General features: G+C 45.7%; 1 protein-coding gene across 2 annotated transcripts in view; it reads right to left on the bottom strand.

Annotated features, from left to right (window-relative positions):
- Window positions 1-1166: 1166 nt before the first annotated feature.
- LOC107219892 (cuticle protein 19.8) overlaps window positions 1167-21000 on the bottom strand; it is a 230372-nt gene continuing 210538 nt past the window's right edge. The window contains exons 1-4 of one of the 2 annotated variants that reach the window (XM_015658246.2): window positions 3865-3904; window positions 3527-3701; window positions 2229-2527; window positions 1167-2151 (exon numbers count right to left, since the gene is read on the bottom strand). In XM_015658246.2, coding sequence (XP_015513732.1) covers window positions 1897-2151; window positions 2229-2527; window positions 3527-3701; window positions 3865-3876 — 741 coding nt within the window. In that variant the 5' untranslated portion in view covers window positions 3877-3904 and the 3' untranslated portion in view covers window positions 1167-1896. Of the gene's footprint in view, window positions 2152-2228; window positions 2528-3526; window positions 3702-3864; window positions 3905-21000 lie in introns of those variants that run through there. The other variant, XM_046736317.1, reaches the window with a different exon arrangement.

The following is a 21000-nucleotide window of genomic DNA, read 5'->3' as shown; positions in this document are numbered from 1 at the left end:
GAGCCCTGCAGGATATCACGTCGCGCTGACAGAACTTTTTGTTGTTCGGATATTTGTACTCACATGTACACAACAATGATACAGTTTATACGTCTCCCCAGCTGTTAAGCCGACTGATCGGAGTTCGCTGACCTTCCGTTCTCGTATTGGAATTATAATGATTGTGTCAATCAACATCTTTCGTTAATGAGCGGTCCGATACGGTGTGTTGTGGTATCCTAGAAATGCCTCAAGCTAGATTTTCAGGATTGAAAACCGTCTGCGCGTGATTATTACCAAGGATTTTGCGCTGGCACCGGCTATTAAAATTCTAAAAGCACAGCGTGAAATAGGAAAAGCTGTTATATTCGGCCATGCCTCAAATCTGCCGTCGTGAAAGTGGCTCTGGAAGGCGAATGACTTTCATAAATCGCTACGAATTTTTCTCACCCGACTTGCTGCTGACCGGTATATCAAGTAATAACTCGCAGGCTTGAATTTTATCGTCTAGACTGCAACGATTTCGAGTCTAGATTATTATTTCACGGGTTCTACTGCGAGGTTGCAACATTCATTAAATGTTGTCTGTGACTTTTTCAAAATTATTTTTTCAGTCGTATGTGAGACATGATTTATTCTAAACCCTTACCTCAGATTCTTCTTCTAATCTTATTAGATTATTAATAAGATTTAGAATCTTAACTGTAGCTCAAATAAACATTCAATTCTAAGGTAATATATCATCAGTCAGCAGACTCATTATTCACCGATCTTGACACATGCTGTTAGACTTTCTGTTGAACCAGCAAGAAGCGAGTTGAGTAATTACGGATATGGAATAGAAGCTATTTTGAATCTCCTGTTTATTTTGTGTGGCGTACTAAAACATCGAATCATTGCTTATATGTTACAGTGGGTTGACCATAAATGACTTATGTGTTATGCTTAATAACGAACAAATCGTGACTAATACCTACGCTTAAAAGGTGTCGCTTACGCATAACGATTACTTTAAATATTAGCTCATAAATCGTAGACCATAGTTCACAGCTAGTCAGTTGGGAAAAGTATAGGTAAAGAACGAAAGAAAGAAAAACTTGTCGGGTGAATTATCGCAGATCTCGCTCTGAAAGCTAGTAGATTGTGGCGGAGTAGGTAACAGCTGAGTTCGAAATCACGTTCTTCTTTTACCGACTCTACAGAGCTGCCACCGAGAAAATACACCGTCCGGGGTAAACATTACGTGTCAAAGAACGCTAGTGTTAAGACTTGATTAGATATATTCACGTCCATTGCACACGTGCCAGTGGGTGTAAACTCACGTGTGCCAGATGAGAAGATACTCAGTTTTTAAAAAGCAATTAGAGTTGTTAGACAATTCGTGCGCATCGTGCGAGTTAGAATCAGTGCAAACAGAATAAGGGGAAAAGAGATGAAGCAGCGTCTAATCAATCAAGTCAGAAGTTGGCTGTTGCCTTTCGTATGAATTTCGTATCACTTGTCTCTAAAATGTAAAGCGAATTGGCAGCTTGACGATCACTTCAGAGAACAAAAACTCAAAGTATAGCTTCAAAAAAGAAAACTGCATCATCACCTTGAGAATCATGTAAAAATTTGCAATCGGTCTTTCGACCATAAGTTTCTCCTACGATTTATAATTTGTTTATAACAGATCGGCTACATTAATTGGAATCAGCGCGAGATGCGTTAGGCGCGATACCGAAATGACACTAAATACTGACCAAATTCAAAGCGATAACTTGTTTTTGTTACTCTTTAAGTGTCGTTTTCTGAAGATTTACTCGGTTCAAGTTGTTCGCGAATCGGCCACAGCGTTTTTATCCAACGTTGCGTCTCGGGCGGACATTGACCCAAGGTAGGAAAACGCTGTTGCTGAATCGTTGGCATCTCTGCCACTTAGTGAACCTTCAGTATAGCTCCAGTTCCGTAGGCAGACTGGAGAACAGGATGGGCACTATAAAGAGATCCGGCCCTAAGTCCCAGTCCGATGCCGTAGGCCAGCGGTGCGGTGGCAACGACACCACCGTTGACGGACGGGGCACTAATGATGTTCTGAGACGTGATGGAGGGCGCCGTTATCACTGACTGACGAAGTACGGGTTCACCGGCCACCAGCGACTGCCGGAGCACCTGACCGCCGGCAAGTACAGCCTACAAAAAATCAACAGCGTTCGATTTCGGCGCGAACTTACGACGCGAATACAAAAAGCTCCTCTTCAGATCATTACCGATTGACGGAGTAGCGATCCGGAAGCAGTGGTCACCACCGCTGGCCCAGCGGCCCCGGTCAGTATCGGATGCCGGATGATTTGCTGGGGTCCTGTGACGAGAGTTTGTCCCAAAAGCGGCCCCGGCGCAGAGACGGTCTTAACTGAAATGGCAGGGTCCTTTTGGACCACGGCATTGAATCCGTTGACCGGGTCGGCGGCGTAGGACACGGTCCTTCGAGAGCCGTCGGGTTCGACGAGGCTGTAGCTACCCTGGACAACATCTCCGTTGCGCGTTTCCTCCTGGGCCTTGTTATCGCCTTAAAATGTTATTTTGTGGTATAATTTTACGTCAGTTGCCTGATGCTTTAACACGCGGGCAACAAGAAGCGGGGTAATCCTCTTCATTTCGTGCAAGTTTGACAAATGGAACAGAAAAGGATTGAGCGAACAGTCGAGTTAATAATTCATGGGAAAGCTCCTCGAACAAAGTTGGACGAACGAGTTGGAATGAATCGTTTTTCCGAGAAACTGAAAGTAAATTACGCAATGAAAAGATTATCGGGTCACGAAAAAGTCAGGGTGTTTGGTGGGTCTAGCGAGCGTCAAAACTAATTGTAACTTTCTTTTTCCAAACTTCCGAAACCGCTCGTTGTACTAGACGTCGTATAAAAGCTTCGAGATCAAGTAGTTTGATTCTCTTGGATTTTACGAAGAACATTTGATAACATCTGGATCTGGCAAACTGCAGGCACTTGAAGAAGAGCCGGTACGAAGGTTGCATCGTTGGCTGTTTGGTAGTACGTATGCAGAACACTTTATTTTACGATTATGTGAAAACTTCTGTGACCCGATATGTTATTCAGAGTGTACAGCGTGTGTCTTTACACCGGCCATTAAACTCAGGATGGTCCATTTTCTCAGTGACATTAACAGGCGGAGTGAAGAGGGCAGAGTGAAAAAGACTTTTTCACTGCGGGATTTCCATTCGTTCCTCAAATGTAACTCAGCGAGACTTTTGGATTAAATTTCCCACCAGAACAGTGATAATTTTGCTAAACTTTGAATATTCCTGTAGGGTCGGAGGAAATGAGAGCAGTTGAGTGTTTCAGAAGCACAGTGCTGAACACGCGAAAACTAGACCGTTAACTCTGACCCAGCATCAAACTATCCAGCCACACCGTACTCTGCACAAGTTTTTACCCGTTAGCCAGATACACAGTCATGATTTCTGGCTTTTGTGGAAACCGCAAAATTGGCTGTAAAATTTCTCGATGCAAAAACACGCGCCGTGTCATTTTCGAATTATTCAAACTCACCGGTCAGGCCGTCAGCGACGCTGTAGCTGTAGCTGTACTGAGGATTGGGATCGTAGTCTTCCGTACGAACGACGGTTGCAGGTTGTGCCACAGCCACAGCAGCTGGAGATCCAACGATGCCTCCGCCAATTATTCCTCCATGAGCTACGGCGAGCAGGCCGGTGAACATTATCAGCTGAAACGTGAAGGTTTATATTATAACGCTGGGACATATTCCTTGGGGTTTAATGTGAACTTCCGACAATTTTTCCAGTCAGATGATTCCGAAATCAATTTCTCGACCCACTAATTGAAAAATCGGGAAGTGAAAGTCGGATGAAAATATATCCGCTGTTTACTTTGCAAGCCATGATGATCGAGGTGCTCGTTTTTGATGCAGCTGAGGCGACTGTGATCAGCTTGTCCAGACCTCCAGACTTTATACTAATCTGTCCTAGCTGGCTCCGCCTAGTGATTTGGTTTCACTGATATCGCTGTCGTTGGTCGGTAAAAATGAACGGTATAATACGATCCGAAGATTGTAAAAGTGCATCTATCGCAATACGCGCATGTAATATGCTCTGTACGATGTAGGGTACGTGCGGTGTATTCTGCGCACGAGCAAAGAAGTCACAAGTTAAGATATATCTGTAAAAAAGACTGCTGAATATTCTCCAGGGACTCGTGCTTCCACTTTTTTCTCGCGGATTATTTTCGTATCTTACACAGAGATGAACACCGAAAAGCTGTGAGAGGATCATAACCCTGAATTCGTTCCAGAATTACTTCGACAGTGAAAGAATAATGAGAAAAATTTTCAAGCGTTTATTTAAAAAAAAACCTTTGTCAGAGACAGACGAAATCGCGTTTCCGCGGGAGGAACAGATATAGATTCGGTACTTTTCATTATATCGAAATATTATACCGGTATACATCAGCTCTCAGTTTGGAGGGTTTGAACCTGGATTGAAACGGGGATAGCATTCTCCCTAAATATTACGGACGATTTCAAACCTTGTTTACTGCGGATTGATTATCACACGTTTGTCGAACGGTGAAGAAAAAAATTTCTCTGACCGAAAGCAAGAGGCGGTGACTAGGAAGAAAAGGTGAGTTCCTAGAAATGAGTGAGAAATATATTGAGTGCCGGTATCAGGTACACGGTTTAATTCTGAGGGAGTGACGATTGAGGAAATAAATTTCGATCCAAGTTTGAAATCGAAAAGCGTTAAGGGTCGGAGAGCGTTGGCGGGATCGCAGAGGCAAGAAGGGAAACGGGAGAGAAATCGTCGCCCTTTCCATTTAGTTTAGTTTTCCGATCCACCCTCGGAGCCCCGGCAACTGCCACCGGTAAATCCATCTCGCTTTAAAGATGAAATCTATCACGGGGTCCCATTCTTCGACGGGCGCCTGCAAAGGTATAAGGATCGGTCGCTCATTTGGGCGGCGCGGCGGAACACCACGCGGCGGCACTGGGACCAGATTGATTTAACCGATAGTCGAGAATAGTCAAGGTGCGATCGATCCCCTTTGTCGTCGAAGGAAAGAAAACCCCACCGTGGCTCAAGACCCTTCGCCCTTGTACGCGCTATTCAGCCCACCATTTCGATTCGGGCCGCACAAACATGTAAATTGTATCGATTTCGAGGTAACGATTCGACTAGAGTCTCGTCTGCACAATGGGTTCGACTACCGTGTCACACTCGGTGGAATGCAATAAGAAATATCTTTCGCGTTTCGATGGCTCAATTCTGAGTGATGCCTTAACGCGTGCCGCATGTACGGTGCAGGTTGTACGTATAGCTGGCAATCCGCAGGGATACAAAAGAATGATTCACGGCATGAAGAATCCGGAGGAGATCCCATCGCGTTTCAATGGCTGCCGCTGGAGCATTGTGCGAATAATAATGAAGCGCGATCAATTTTCGCGAGGATGAAAATTGCTGTCGTACGGTGGATGTTCACAATGTTACTCCGTGAAGAGCTCCTGGAGCGGATAAGGAGTAGAATGAATTTAAGGTACCCGCATTATCCGCACGCCAATTCAACAATCGCTCTGCGCAAATCCGACCCTCCCGCTGGCTGCGGCGGCTCTTGGATCGTTAGCGATCCTTGAGAGGTCCTGGACTCCTCGGGTGTCTCGCGATTCCGTACTTGATTCGATCGGAAATTACAGGGAATTTACTGCTGATTATATCTGAAAACGTGAAGCGGGCACAGGCGGAGGGAAAAGCGCGATTGGTTTTCAATGAAGAGTGACAAAATTATTCGAGAAACAATCCTCGATACTTCGAAGGAAGCGCCCCGCGTTTCTACAGGCATTATTGGAGTGGGTATACCTACCCTTTGCCATCTGCTTCTTGCATTTGGATGGTTAATGGATTGAAACGCGCCACATTTATCAACGAGTTGAAGAAGAGAAGAAGAGAGCGCGCGTGGAGAAAAATGGAATAAAAAATAAACATCGAAGCCTTATCTCGGGCAGTTATATTTCACCGGCAATATATTTATTGAGAGTCGAAATACCGAAAGAGTGTAACGCCCTTAGTCAAGACCTGCAATATCACTGAAATTTCCGGCAATGGTTATCAGCATTCCGGTATCTGGCTTCCTCGCACCGATCGTTCATTTTTCACGTCAATGCGCATATCGCGTATTATAATGACTTAAGCCGAGGAAAAAATTATCCTTGACGCAGAAAAATCAGAATAAGGTTTCTTCTTCACCCCGCGACGTCGGTAAACAAGGACGGATACAATCCGAACAATATCGTGAAAAAATCCTGCAAAGGAAAACTGACACCGGCAAATTATAACTCCATTAGTTGCAACATGCTGCAAGTAACAATATCCAGGGTTTTACGGTTCCAAGATCTCACCGTCGTTTCCAGTCCCGGTGCAGCGGTGCACCTCGCGTGGTTGGCTCATATGGGTCAAGTAACATAAGCAGTTACTCAAGGAGTATCCGTGGTGGATGAAGCCAGCGAGCCAGTCCCGGCAGCAACCCAGAGATCTAGCTCACCGGTGCACCGATGTAACTTCACACTCGGAGTCACAAGTACACCGACACCGCGTCACATCTATTCGTGACAAGGGGCCATCTCGTCGAGTACGTGTATTGTGGACGATGACCGGATAGTATTCCCATGCACTTTTGACGCAGCAGGTGAAAGGAGGGGGACCGAATCGTATAAATGCTCGCGACACTACCGAGCTCAAAGCGGTACTTGACTGGACACGGAACCGCACTGAAGAGATTAGGTAGGTACGGCAGCTGTACGTTGCAGCGGTCAGAGATTATTATTCAATTTCTATCACTCTTGTTTCTGTACTTCCCTAATAGGTTTCCCGTGATAAACATCCTCAAACTTTTTAGGGTCGACGTCAGGTTTATTCAGACGTTATTCCCTCAGACTTTTTTGAACCATATCTTTGTATACCTATAATACTCTCGGTAATAACACAGGTGTCAATCTCGGTCGACTGAGTACACTTCCTCATCATATTCCGACCGCTGTACCAACAGCAATGGAGGACAATGTTTACCCAGCATCACCGAATCACTTCGCACGCAGCTCACCTGCCTGACCTCATTTCACGGCGAAAATTTCGGCACCCAGGAACGTTTTCTTAGGATCCCTCACGTGGATGGAATGAACACAACGACTAGGACGGGACATAGTTTTTCCAGAAATATTATCTTGTTACTTCGGGTTGAGACCGTTCTTTACCTTTGTTCCGCACACAACTTCGGCGACTGAACTGGACTCATACTTCAGCGCGTCGCGGCGTTGATCCAAAGTGATGAAACTTGTTGTCCGTCCGACGACCCAATAAACCGACTGCATTGGTCCAATTCGCACCACAATCGATACTGGACAATTATTCATGACGCGTCGGGTCTGCGGCAGAATCTGCCATTTGGTAATGGGATTATTTTGCGCTCCATTGTACCACTAAAACATCCCAGATTTCAATAAAAAGCTTCCAATGTTGTTCTCTTACAGGACTAAAAGACACCGAATACAAACCCCGTTATCGCGCCTTTCCGAGCTTTTCTGGTTCACTGTTCTCTACTAGATTGCCTTATCGCGCTTCTCGCGATGAGTGGCCAGCTGACACGCTACGAAATCACTGTTTCACCTAGCGGGTGCTGGAACCCTTCTTTAATGTGTTTCGCATTAACCTTCGCGCCTCGAGCAACCTTTAGGAACACTCAGCAGCTGTTGTTATCACTGCGTCATTGGGCCGCTTCATTTCACTGCTAAATTCACGATTGCGTGATCAACTGTAAACTAAATCAATCCTAATTGCCGTAGGTGAGGTGAATCGAATGGCAAGTCCGAGGAAGAAGAAGGTCTCGTTCAAAGAAATATCCTTCTCAGAATACTTGAGTTGGATAGTGTTTTTCTATCCCCAGTTGATTACTCGCATGCAGGTTGTATAAGGCGAGGTTTCCCCCCGTACTTTTGTAATCATTTCACCATCATGTCAATTTCACCTCTGCACTCACGCAAGATAATATTGTACAGGTACGACAGACAAGGAATGCATCTTACGCTTGTTTGTTTCAATTACGATCGATCAAGCCTGGCGTATAAATCAAACTCCAATGACACACGGGCGTATTTTCATCCTCCGTAACGCGATATCTTCTGGTATCATTCATATTTAGCTCCGTTTTGATCGATCTGTACTCGAGGTACTTTGCCCTTGGCAATATTAGTGCTGTCTATTAATTCGTCGGCATTACGCCGGGCCTGGCCTCGTAGTCACCGCATTAAGGATTGAAAATTGATTTTTGAATCCCCAATCGATATCTTCCAATCGACCTTTCAAGCCGAGCGGTTGTGAGTAAACTCCAATGCTCTCCCGCCGAGTCCGACTCGGATAGTCAGTTTCGGTTCGATTAATTTCTATCAATAACGAGAGTAGGCACTCGGCCGGTATGTGCATGTCGATTGTCCGTGCGAGCAGGCAACATGTGTATAATAGAGGAATCAGGCTTGAAGCACGGGTTCACCCGGGGTCAGACAGCCTATTATTGTCGTTCGAATCAGAGAACGAAGAAAGGTGGCCTCTGGTATCGACGCGGCCTCACACCCGAGTCCAAAAGCGAGGGTGGCTGGCGCTGGAACCGTTCCGCGAAGCCTCTGCAACCTACAGGATTTATTTCCCGGATTACGTCGTCTTGATAAGCGAAAACAAAATAGAAGATAGCTCGATCTCTATATCCCCTTCAATTCCCTCCTCCTACCTTAGCGTCCGGGCACCGGTCGAGTAGACTGATAGAAACCGATTGGAGAAAAGAACTCTGTTGCGGACTAGTGAAGGAGATAACGGGTCCATCGACGGAACGCCGATTTAGCTAGAAAAAAACGCGTTGCACCGGGGAATTAGTCGGCGATCGATAAGGCCTTCGAGGTCTGTCCAAGTTGTTTCTATGGTATCGCGTAGTACGTGCAAGGTCTGAATCAGATGAACGCGGGCTGTATTATTGAAGCTGACTGCCAAGCGGGCTGGAATTTACTAGGAAGAACCTGGATGCCTATCCCATAACTGAGTATCGTTTGAACGAAACCTGAAAGAAGGCCGCTCCTGTCCTTCGTCGATTTTCCGACGATGATTGGCCGCGGACTGTGCCACGTGGGCTCGTAAAATCGAAGGGGACGGAACAAGGAACCGATATCAACCCTACGCCTCGCCGGAATTCCCAATTCACGGCACCATTCGGAAAATGACTGGCTCGTTTCGTGCCGATGCAACATCTCCGACCGTATATAACTACTACTATCCCAATGCCATCTCTCGGCATTTCCCCTTCGCTCAATTTCCCATATATACGCGTCCCGTGCCTCCCGTGCTCTTGGAAAAGCGGCGAAAGAAACGGTAAGAAATACAAAGAATCTTCGTACTCGTGATCCATCAACATGGACAAGCCCCATAGAGAAACACAATGCCCGGCCAATCATGCGTCGATCATATTTTATACCTGTGGTGCATTTGTTCACCGAGAAATTCAACATTCCTACACTACACCTACCCTCCAGATATTTGGATCTTAGAACGGGGAAAAATCGCTGCAGGTTTTTGCAAGAATATAATTACTTTCTCACATACACACGTGTCCGTACAGCATAGATTCATGCATCGTGTATACAGCCAATGCTATACCGGTGTGGCGGATTTTATCTCCTTTTTTCACGTTAGGATATTTCGTACCTATGTATGATTTTCTCATCACGGGAGGCAATCCATCACCGAAAATCGAGTCGGGGTCTGCAGTTTGTTATTACGTTGCAGCCACTGGGGAGGGATTAATTACACGGACTTCATTGACGGTAAATGGGCAGATGATGGAATTTCCACCGTGTAGTGTATGTAGCGAAAAATATATTGGAATAGCAGTAATTCTCGGCGAAATTCACGTTTCTGTGAACCGGCTGTGGAGTTTCGCCAGTTTTTAGATAACGTCATTTGTATTCAGTTTACCGCTTTCGCCGCGTATCCCGTCCGTCGATATCTCCTAAGCAAACTGCATCCCTCGCGTTCCCTTTTTATCAACCTTTTTACCAACTTTTCTTGTTTCTCTTGCCTTCTTTTCACTAACTATCCGTCTCACGTATATCTGTGCACTGAAACAATTCTACCGACCATCCTCACCAGTAAATGAAATATTTGATATTAAATAAACTGGATTTTTTAATAATATATTCGTAGTCCCGAAGCTCGTCATATAGACAAAGATGCCGTGCGTGTATTCCCTCTCATTAAACTGGAAGAATTCCAGCACTCTTGTGGCACTTTAACTTGCGCCAAGAGGACGCTTACCTGCACTCATTGAAGAGTGTTAAATAAGCGAACAGATTCGTAATCCGTCGTCACTATGAGTGACCGCCTAGGTTATTACAGAGGGATAGTTATCAGGCGGGTTACAAAACCGTCCCCTGCAACCACCGTCGGCGTTGTTCGTTAACGAGGGTTCTATTGAAGGGAGCCATACAACGGTGATTACCACGACGCGACGTCGAAGTTCACGCGTACGTGCTTTATTTGATCGCATGAACACTATCGATCGTCAGTGAGAGGGTTCGAGCCGCGCGAGTTTACGTTTAGTTTTTCCTAGCAAAGATACTGCTCAGCGGAGCCGCATGCCAGGCCATTGTAGCGCCGGTTCATCCTCTCTGTTCACGGAAGAATTAGACTTCCGGCGGCGTCGCTTCAATTACGTTTTATCCTGCAATTCAAATTAATGAATTTATGCCTCTTGGTGCTCATAATTTTGACCCGGAACCGTATCACCCCGTATTACCATGCTCGGCACGACCCACCCAATTACCAAAAACAATCCCCTCCCTGTAAAACCATGCAGCAGGCGCGAAGGGGCGGTTGGTTTGCTGGTTGGTTCCCCTGTCCGCAACGACGCGACGAGCCTAGGGTGCAATTATCCTGGCGGGCGTTAGGGCCGCTTACCGTTTGGGGTCGACCATGTGGAACACCGTCACCGCCATGGTGGGACGCCGAAGCTTATATCTGTCCCTTCCACCTGCTCGTCATAAAGGAAAATACACATTATTCGAATCCTCCTTGCGACCGGGCAGCAGTGCCAGTAACCTGCGCAATCCTTTCGGGCACCTTTGTGCCTCTGGTCATGGCACTGTAACAATCCCGGTCATCGTGTCCCCGGTACCTACTTGTCTTTCCGTTAATTTGCTTCCGAGGAGCAGAATGAGCGGTTTGCCCGAATTGGAGGCTCCCATAAACCGGCAACCTTGCACATCTGAGGGACCTATTACAGGGGTTTATATACGCATGCTCTAGTGTCACAGGGTTATCTCCATACCCTGATGTTATCGAGTGATTGTCTCCTAATTGTCCATCCGTACAACCGTGGACGGTCTGCAGATGGAATCGTAATCAGGTTGCCACGGTGTCTGATCGATTTCCATTACACCAGCTGGCTCGTTGACAAAACGAGTCAAGAAGGCTCGATTGAGTATTGAAAGGCACAGCGTGTTTAGCACAAGGACTTGAGAGCTCCTTTTTCCATAACTACACTTGTGTACAATTGAAGGAAATAACGTAGTGAAATGGAATGCGAGATTTGCGAAAGTAGTTTGAAACTGTATGAAAAGATATCAATTGGTGACTGATTGTGAAAATCACAGTGCATGCACAAGGATTTTGCTTGATGAAAAGTCAAGGTTTCTTTCTTATAGGTTTTAAGATCGAATAATTCATCGCATCACGGATAGCAGAATAATCTGTTTCGTGGTATAATAAAGGTGAGAAAGTTAAAAGAAATAATTGTCGAGTCATAAAGATTATGAATTACGACGATTATACGACGTGCACTGGGTGCGAATCGGCATATTCAAACGGCCACGTATAATCCTAAAAAGATCCAAGAGCTGAGTGCGTGCATGCGAGGTTAGTTCGTTCGTCATGCTTGTCTGGCTTTCCCTTATGATATCGATCAGCGGCAAACAAACGGATGTCGGCAAAATCTTAAGCGTGATTTAGTCCGTCCGGCAAAACATGGCGGCGCTAATTCCAGATCCTATGGATAACGTCACCGAACTCGGCGGTAGAAAACCGCGGTGGAAATCACGTTTTTCAAGAAAATTTACAGCCCGCTAAAAAGGTGCAGTTATATTCCCATTACTTGCTTCCAAAAGCTGTTTCCTTTTTTCTTTTTTTTTTTTTTATTTCTTCGCTTGACGGATGAATTCAAAGGTCGTAGATTTTCTTTCCGTGTTTTCGTTCCGATCGTGGGAGACGCATGCGGTTCACGTTTCAACGTTGGTATTTATGGGGGTCTGGCTAATCGCCGTTGCCTCGAAAATGCTAGTTTCGAGTAACACACGTGATGCGCCACTCCTATAGAATTGATACTCGACGTCGCATATCAATTCGGTACGAGACTTTGGCCCAGTACTTCAGCCAAGGAGTTTGGTATGTAAAACGTCGAGGCGTAAGATCAGCCTCCGCGATTCTCTCTTTCATTCGATTTGTCAGTTCGTTCAAAGTTACCATTTGTCTTCCTCGTCTTTTTATTCACTTGACGTGTTTTTGGGAATCGTATATTTGTTTGACAATGAAAAAGAGCAAAAAATGTTGATCGATAGATACCCGAACCACTTTTCTGTCAGGTGCACGCCGTCGGATCAATTCATCTGTGGATTAGATGTAAAAAGTTTTGATCGGAAAATCGAAATCTTGTAACGTCTGCAGAGAGTTGTTCTCGCATTAGTCGGATATATCGCATAGCCGGACCATAATGTCGACTGACTCCCGAGACTCTTAGTTCTATTCCAGACTTCGATAATATCCAAAGTTATAGAATTAACGACGGCTGATCCGATCTGAGACTTACGTTAGTGGCTCGTACTGCGAAATTATCCTTACATGCGCTAGCAGAGAGTCTGAAAAGTTTCGGTCTGGCTGAGGTGGTCGAGGTGTTGGACAAAGAGAATTATAATGTCTTCGCACTAGGGTTTCGTGTACTTGATCATGCGAAAGATTAAACTTCATAATCTGTGGCACATGCGGTTCAATTTCACCCGACATTTCACCCATTTTTGGCAAGAAATCAACTGCCTCTTGGTTCAGCTGAGCGAATTCTAACTCCTCCGGCATTAGTGTAGGTACCTACTTCTGGAAATAGCGGAGAGGGTAATGAATACCAGATAGCTCGAGCTAAGGAGAAACTGCACGAAAGGGGACGACGGTAAGGAGAAAACTGGAGGAGGGTGAGAACGTCGAAGGGGGAAAAATAGAGGACGCGAGAGAGAGAAAGAGATAGACGAAAAGAGAGAACCAAGGGTGGAATATTGCCACTTAACTGGATAACACTATTTATGCGGTATTGTGGAGAAATTGGATTGGTAGTGAAAGGGCGCCGCCCGTCGCTTCATTGGATGCTAACCAAGTTACCGGCTTGAATCTTACGCCTGTCAGATATCATTGCGGAAAACAGGAGCACCTTCAACGAGAGAAATGCACGCTTATTTCATGCTTGTGAAGCGGTGGAAAAATCACAGACGTACCAAATACTGTCGAATAAGAACGTCTTTTATGTAACGCATGCATGTTTGACCCGGTTTTTCAAACGTGTTTTCCGTACACAAAGTACCCGTTTCTACGACGGTAGAGCGATTCTGCGAATGCGCATGTGCGGAGTACAAAAAATACTGGCTTTAACTCATACCGCATCAACTTACGCTCGATCCGAAAAGTACCGAGATTGTCCTTTTCTCTTTTTAGTTAAGTTAAATTTTAGTTAAGCCTGTGCTCCATCAATAGTGCACTCTGTAAAATAACAAAATGTAGCATGCTTTGGCAATGAAGAATTTCTAAGTTTTCACAAAACAAAAAGCTTTTCGGTTCATGGTTTCGTGAATTGAATTTAAAGGAAGCTGCGGTGTAGTTATTTTCCACGATATTGTGAAAGTCCAAAGCGTAATGCGCATGAATTTTATGACAAACCAAGGAAATGATTTGAATGCCAGGTTGAAAAATATTCAAATTATGCACTTCGTATGTCCGTTAATCTGTAGCGTATTCGGCATCGAACACCCTACGAAAAAAAAGAGACACGAAAACCATAGAAAACCAAATATACAAGCAATCAGAATCGAACATTTCAAAACTGACATCAGCGCATCGTTGCCTCTCAAGTTGGACCGAAAGAGTAACTGAGCGTAGTCTCTGTTATCACCTCTGTTATTGTGACAACTATGACCGGGAGTCAGAGGGCGAGATGCACCCTTATATACCTTTGCGACTAGCACCATGCTAATTCAATCATCCAGTTCAGAGGTGGAGGTTCTTGTGTCACGGCTTCGTGCGCGTATGCAGAACGTACAAGGTGCAGTAGAAACGTGGATCCGTGTACCACTCACGCTACTCTTCCAAACGAGGCAGCCTGCGCCAGACACTCAACATTGCAGAGAGCCGGGGGCGGCCCCTGTGAAAGTGTTCTGGCGCCTCTGCGTCGAGCCTGTCTGTCTGTTCTCTAGTTTGTAACACGGCGTCGAGCGGAGCTCAGAACGCATCCGCTCTCATTCATCAATGCTTCTTCGACGGTCCAGAGCAGCGCCAGAAAACTCCTTGGTCCATCAAGATTGGCTCGAGTGAAGCAGCTTTACCTTCAGCCAAACCCTGGACCACCCTGAACGTCCTTCGAGTCCTTTTTCGTACTTCATAAAAGTCGTGAACCTTCTTCACCTCGTATGGCGTGAACTGCACTCTCATCTTTCCAGTCGAATAAATGAATAAGTCAGCATCGACATTCTACTAACAGTTCTGCGGCAGTAATCAGTTTTTGGGATTTTGTAAGAGTGTGACTGTGACACCTTGCCCGTGAATGGAATCTGGATTGTGTCCCTTGCGGAGCGGATGGTTTTCATTAACGCCTCCCGTCCGGAAGACGTCGCCGACCCAGGGAAACCCCCGTCAACGCAAGGACCTCGGGGCAGCGCGTTTGCATACTCGCATAAATCGAGGAACGCCGGACATATTTATGTGTGACATAGCCATTACTTTACCCGCTGGTCAGTTAGGGACGCGTGCTCTGGTTTGAACCTACGGGAATATTTCAACCACGGGCTCTCGTGTTCCGTGTGATTGAATACGACCGTGCCTTCTAGCAGGGTGCAAACATCTGGAGCTACCAAGTGCGCAACTTTCGTTTTTCGCATTATCATACTGTCGGCATCGGTTGGCAGAAATTTAAGGAATTTTAGGAAATTCGGTAAAGCGAACGAATCGAAGTTACGAAAACGGCGCAGGAGTAGCTGTCAGATATTGATTGGCAGTGGTCAGATGGTGCAGTGATTCGTATCGGTTAAAGAAGGAGAAGAGATGCCTCGGGACCAGGCAATAAAATATTTATTCCATTCTCGGGTATAAGCCTGTCGTATATCCGTCCTATGGTCGAATAATCGAATTATCCCGAAACCGAAAATCGGCGACCCGCGAGTCAATTTATGGGATTCTAATGCCCTCACTTGGCGAACTTCGTGCCGATCTATCTTGTTTGGTAGCCACTGGTTAGAAGGAGATAAACTTGCCGAGGACGCTATATATCGCGTAGCTAGGCGACGCGCGACGGTAAGGGACGTTAAAAGTGGCCACCAAGGGATAAACTCGGTGCTTCAAGAGCCGGACAGCCGGATGAACGGCGAAACCGAGGGTAACGTACGAAACGAAGGGTTCGTACGGCTCGCAACGTAATGGACATCACATCCGTCGTTTTTGGTCTCAACATTTTCTCCGTATTAACGGTTCGCAACACCGTTTATAACAAACGGTCACCTTTACGAGCTTTTATATCGACAGGAGACGCAATAACGAGGTGTATCATTGCAGTACTACAAGTAAGGCTGTTTATACAGATGAAATTTAGTATTAACACAAGAACGACAATTGATCAGGACATCTATTCAGATGATGGTCAATGGGTTTCAAGATGTCGTGAAAACGTTATTCCCAGTTAAACAAAAACGAACGTTCTACACGTAAGCTGCTAAAGATCGAAGCATCCTAAGAGGTGTAATAAACAAGATGGAAATCTAAGCGCCGTAACAAGAAACAAAGGTTATCAATCTCGTTGGCAGCTAAACTTATATAGGAGTAGTCTATAGTAGGTACATGAGCACAAAGTACCCATGCTCAACCCTGTCCCGTAGTAACGAATAACATATCGACGAACCCGCTCAAATATCCGAGAACACGGAGGACCCAATCCGAGCTCCTAAATCTAGCTAAGAAAACAGTTGTCATTGACTTGGTAAGATTTACTACGACGTGTGAGAGTGTAGATGGACGTTATTGCGGGTCTTTCGTCGATGCCGTACTACATTCACCGCAGGGGGCATGAGATTTCCGCGACAGAGGCAACTCGAGAGTCAACTTCCTATCCGTGTTTCAATCCTGGTCTAATTATCCTCTGAGTGATCAGTTGCTCACCGAGTAACTTCGAGCTTAGAATCCCGAAGTTTAGGCACGTTTTAGCAACGTTCGCATAGTCAGACCACCACACACGGGCGGTGTGCTGGTTTGCCATGGTTACTGGTTCGCTGGCCGGTCCTCGCAGGGTGCGCATGGAGAGGGTGCAGAGGGAGCTGAGTTGATGCCTGGAGTACCTCGAGAGGGTGGGAAGGGATTAACGGGTTACGCGCTGCGAATGAGCGGAATTCAAGGGGACTTTCAAGTTTCGCTCTGGGAACTTGGCTCGGATCTTTCGCTCCCCAAATTAGTACCAGTGCACCGTAACTCCGGAGTAAAGTCTTGAGATGGTCAGTTGCCGGAAGTTTCACCGGAGCTTGCTTCGCCTCCGGAATGACCGGTAGTTTTCTCATTTAAAACCTGGTAGCAGATCCAAAGCACCGCTTTCCCGATCCAGCAAGTGTCTCTCGGCGAGAAAATAAAAGCGGAGGATAGAACGAAAGCGCGATGTGTTTGAGGATAAATCAACTCTATCGCCTCCTCCTCCTCCTCCTCCTCCTCCTCCTCTTCCTCGGAGACCCGCAGGTCGGCGCACCTTGGCCCGAAGTAGTATTATCTGGGGTAGCGTGGCCCCCACTTGGCGGTCTATTGGCTTTTTTATTTTCGTTCCTGATCCTGGAGGGAAGGAAGACGTGAGTGCACTGGTGCATGTAATAAGAAGATACAACGACAAAGGCTGTGTCGGGTACACGCGTTGCATGTCCCGCCGAGCCAAGAGGGTCCGAGACGCGTTCGTACCACACGTGCAGTCGAAGGTATATAATACGTATTACGTACATACACCCTGGAATTTATCAGCAGAAAGGGATGCAGCTGACGATAATTGCACCTGCGAATAGATTCGCAAACGCGGTGCGCGCGGCTGGCTCATTGCATAAAACAGGTGTGCCATATGGTGAGGATAGTACAGGTTGTTCGGTGCCGAAATTTAACTCTAGGAATTAGCATCCAGCTAAGAGGCAATTTCCCGCGATTACCACCCCAAGGATTCGCTCGCCGAACCACCGAGGATGAATAAAGTATCGCGTTTTCTTGCAACGGCAGAAGAGAGGAGAGGAGAATTTTGTATAACACGCTCACAGAAACACGGCCAGTGTAGCCAGTGTAACACCTACCCTTAACGGCTAGACGCTTTGGTCTCGAAATAAAAGGCATTAACACGCCTCCCACCTTTCCCTATGGGTAAAAGCCACCCTTCTGAGTGTCGACGAGACGTCGAAGAGCGAGCACTTCGACTTCCGGAAGCCTTCGACGGGTGTATAAGGTGTATCGCTATGATACTTCTGCAGCCTACAGTTAGACGCAGCTATGCCACCTATTCTTCCGACGCGACGTAAGCTTTAAAAATAACGTGTTTGGAAAGTAGGAAAAATCGCTGCAAGAAAGGATACCCGCAACGGTTCAAACTGAATCTGAACTAAAGACAAAGTAATAACCGCAATAAAAACCATCCGTCTCTGGATGGTGATGTAAGTTTCAAAACTCGAATTTGAAAAATTTTTAAGAAAGAAATGTGACAGGGTAGCTTCGCGATTCGCGAGTATAAGTGGCCAATTATTCGACTGGTCGCCAAATTGCTTAAAAGTAGCTGAGATGAAAAATGTGAAAAGAAGAGACCGTCGGCTGAAATGAGATCTGAAAACTGCGTGCTTTAGCGAAATGACGGTGGGTTTAGGGAGGAGGGGGTTGAAGATCAGAAGACGGCCTGCCGAGAGGCTATTATATAGATCGGTGGCTGGGGATTTCGAAGGAGGCGAGTTGGAGCTGAGCTTAGTTCGCTGAGTGTTTAATATGGTTTCTGCGGGAAGCCCGGACAAAGGATTCAATTTATCAAGCTTTCGAGAAATTGAGAGGAATCGAGAATACACTGAGGATGATCAACAATCATCGCCTCGAATGAATATATGCGTATACATATAATATATAACTGTATATTAAAGCGGATTATATTTTTACCTCACGTACCTTATTAATCGAATATTTTTCCAGCCTCGTCGCTCTGAATATAAATCAAATTTCATGAAAAAATAAGTTACTCATTTGCATCGTGAGATTCAAAAACTTATGTTCATTTTTTTTTATTGATTATCATTTTGTTTTTCATCAGGAGAATATCAACTCAAGCACACCTTCGGTTAAATTCAAATCACGGCGCTAATCACAGCAGAAGGAATTTCAGATTTTTTTCATCGCTCTATGACGACGACTGTACTGCACGGGACATTTCTTCAGTAAAGTATTATACTCGGTACATAATACGTCTGTTCGTGGACCACAAGAGGCTTTGGTTTCCACAAACTGTTCTCACGATTTGAATCTCGATAAAGGTTTCGTCGCAAGCGCATTCCCATGCAGCCACCATTGCATCTATTGTTCGTCAGGGTCTCTGTGCTACTTGATTGAAAAATTATCGGATAGCTGCAGCATTACTCTCTGTATAAAAAGTACCGGGCATTACATTACAAAACTGGATCTTTTGATATCTCCAAAGTGAGCGCGAACTTATTCGAAATGTCCTGACTTGGCTGCGGCCTCGCCGCGCCTTCGCCTCGGTTTAGCAATTATTTACCATGTCTTGCGCTAAGGAAGCAGCCCCATCGGTGCGTAGCAAGGAATATTTGAATTTGGCACCACGCCCCTGAATATCAATGTCCCACTCCCCCCGGCACCCGTCAATAATCCACTAATGCCGCCTCTGATATTTTCGAAAATCCCCCCGCCGACACGTTTTGCCATCGGAATATAAATTGACAGTGTATATTGTTGCTGCTTGCTCGAGGGGCTGAGTTCCGACAAAAATACTTCCTCAAGTAGGTATAACGTCGTAAATTTGACACCTCCGTTAAGTGCGGAACGACCATGAACAGCCGGAGTCACCGCGGTATCTCAGAGGGAGAAAAAAGAGGAAAAATCTATCGCCAGATACGAATCTGTCAGCCCTCCAGCTCTCCGGCTGTAATAGCTCACTCATGAGAGCTTGCGTGAATTCGATAACTCCGGCCAGCCACCTGTCCGTCCGAAATGAAGAGCCGAAAACCAGAAAGTACTTCGTAAAAATAATTATCACCTTGCCGGAGCGAGCCGTCTGTTCCCTGTTTATCAGCTCCTTTGATCCCACCGCCTGCAGGTCCTTGAAATGCAGGACGCAGGTCCTGCGAGTAGTAAAAGAGCCTTTTCCTTCTGCGTCGTGGCTCTGGGCGATGTTTTATTCCAAAGTCGTGCCGCGTCGAGGGCGCGAAAAATACAGTAATCATGGGAATAAAACATCGCCGGAAACGTTCGTCGCCCTTCTTGGACCGGCGAATCTTCGGCGCTAGGTTGTATCGCAGTTTTGTTGTGGTCTAATCCGGCGACGAAGTGCATTCACCCTGTAGACACACGTGATTTTCGACGTAAGACGGAAGATGTGTAAAGTTAAAGTGGTTTCAACGGGTCAACGCGCGGTTGCCTCGTTCCTTTCCCGAGGATCCTGTCTCCGCTGGTAGTGGATTCCATCGTGTACAAGCGATCACTCGCGCGCACACAATGAAACGAAAGGTGAGCGGCGCGAACGAAAGAAGGAGATTGGAGCTGCTTATTTACTCGCATGGGACATAATAAAGATCCGAGTTATCTCGGGTGATAAAATGCTATCGCGCGTCATTAAGGGTGCAAAGAGATACAGAGGATAAACTATCTCAGATATGCAAAATACATGGTTCGGCTATTAATTAGTTATCTTGATCAATGTTCCGCTATCTGATGCGGAGGATCGTCAAAAGTACTTATCTCCAACATTTATACGCTTCGGTGAATTTGAATTTTGAAGAGAATATCTCAGCCGTGAAGTATTACCAGGCGAGAAAGATCCGGGCGATAGTTGCTACAGGCTTGCTTTCGAAGATGTGACCGATCGACCCAAGTGCTAGAAGGAAATCACCGATGGAAGGGAAAATATAACACACGCACTCTTGGATTACTTAAACGGGTTAATTAAATTACCTCGACATAAACGCGCGTCCGTATAAGGGTGGAGTCAGTTTGCCGTAACAATTAAACTGGATCCTCTAAATTCCACGTAGGTGCCAACAACTCGTATATACATATATAACCAGAGTGTGTGAGACTAAACAACAAACACCCTGCAGTGCAAGCAGCATCGCACAAGAGGATCTTTGTCTTGAACTCGGTTCACCTAGATGTAAGTAACGGTAGTTGGCTTAATTAACCGTTGGTATCTCCGAACAGAACGTTATCTAACACTGGGGTATATGAAGTGCGTGATCGTCTGGCTGTTTCTCATACATTTATATATATATATATATATATATATATATATATATATATATATATATATATATATATATATATATACCTGAAGCTTATACGAACATTCCAAACCAAATGAGGCCTGGAAATTTATCGAAAAACGTCCTATCGGGCCTCGAGATGACGGACAAAACCACCGGTGGCATCTCTTAGTTGATTCAGTATTATCATCTGCCT

This window comes from Neodiprion lecontei, chromosome 4 (assembly GCF_021901455.1).
Source record: "Neodiprion lecontei isolate iyNeoLeco1 chromosome 4, iyNeoLeco1.1, whole genome shotgun sequence".
Lineage (NCBI taxonomy): Eukaryota > Metazoa > Arthropoda > Insecta > Hymenoptera > Diprionidae > Neodiprion > Neodiprion lecontei.
The sequence above is the reverse complement of the archived record's forward strand: the minus strand, read 5'-3'. Positions and strand labels throughout refer to the sequence as shown.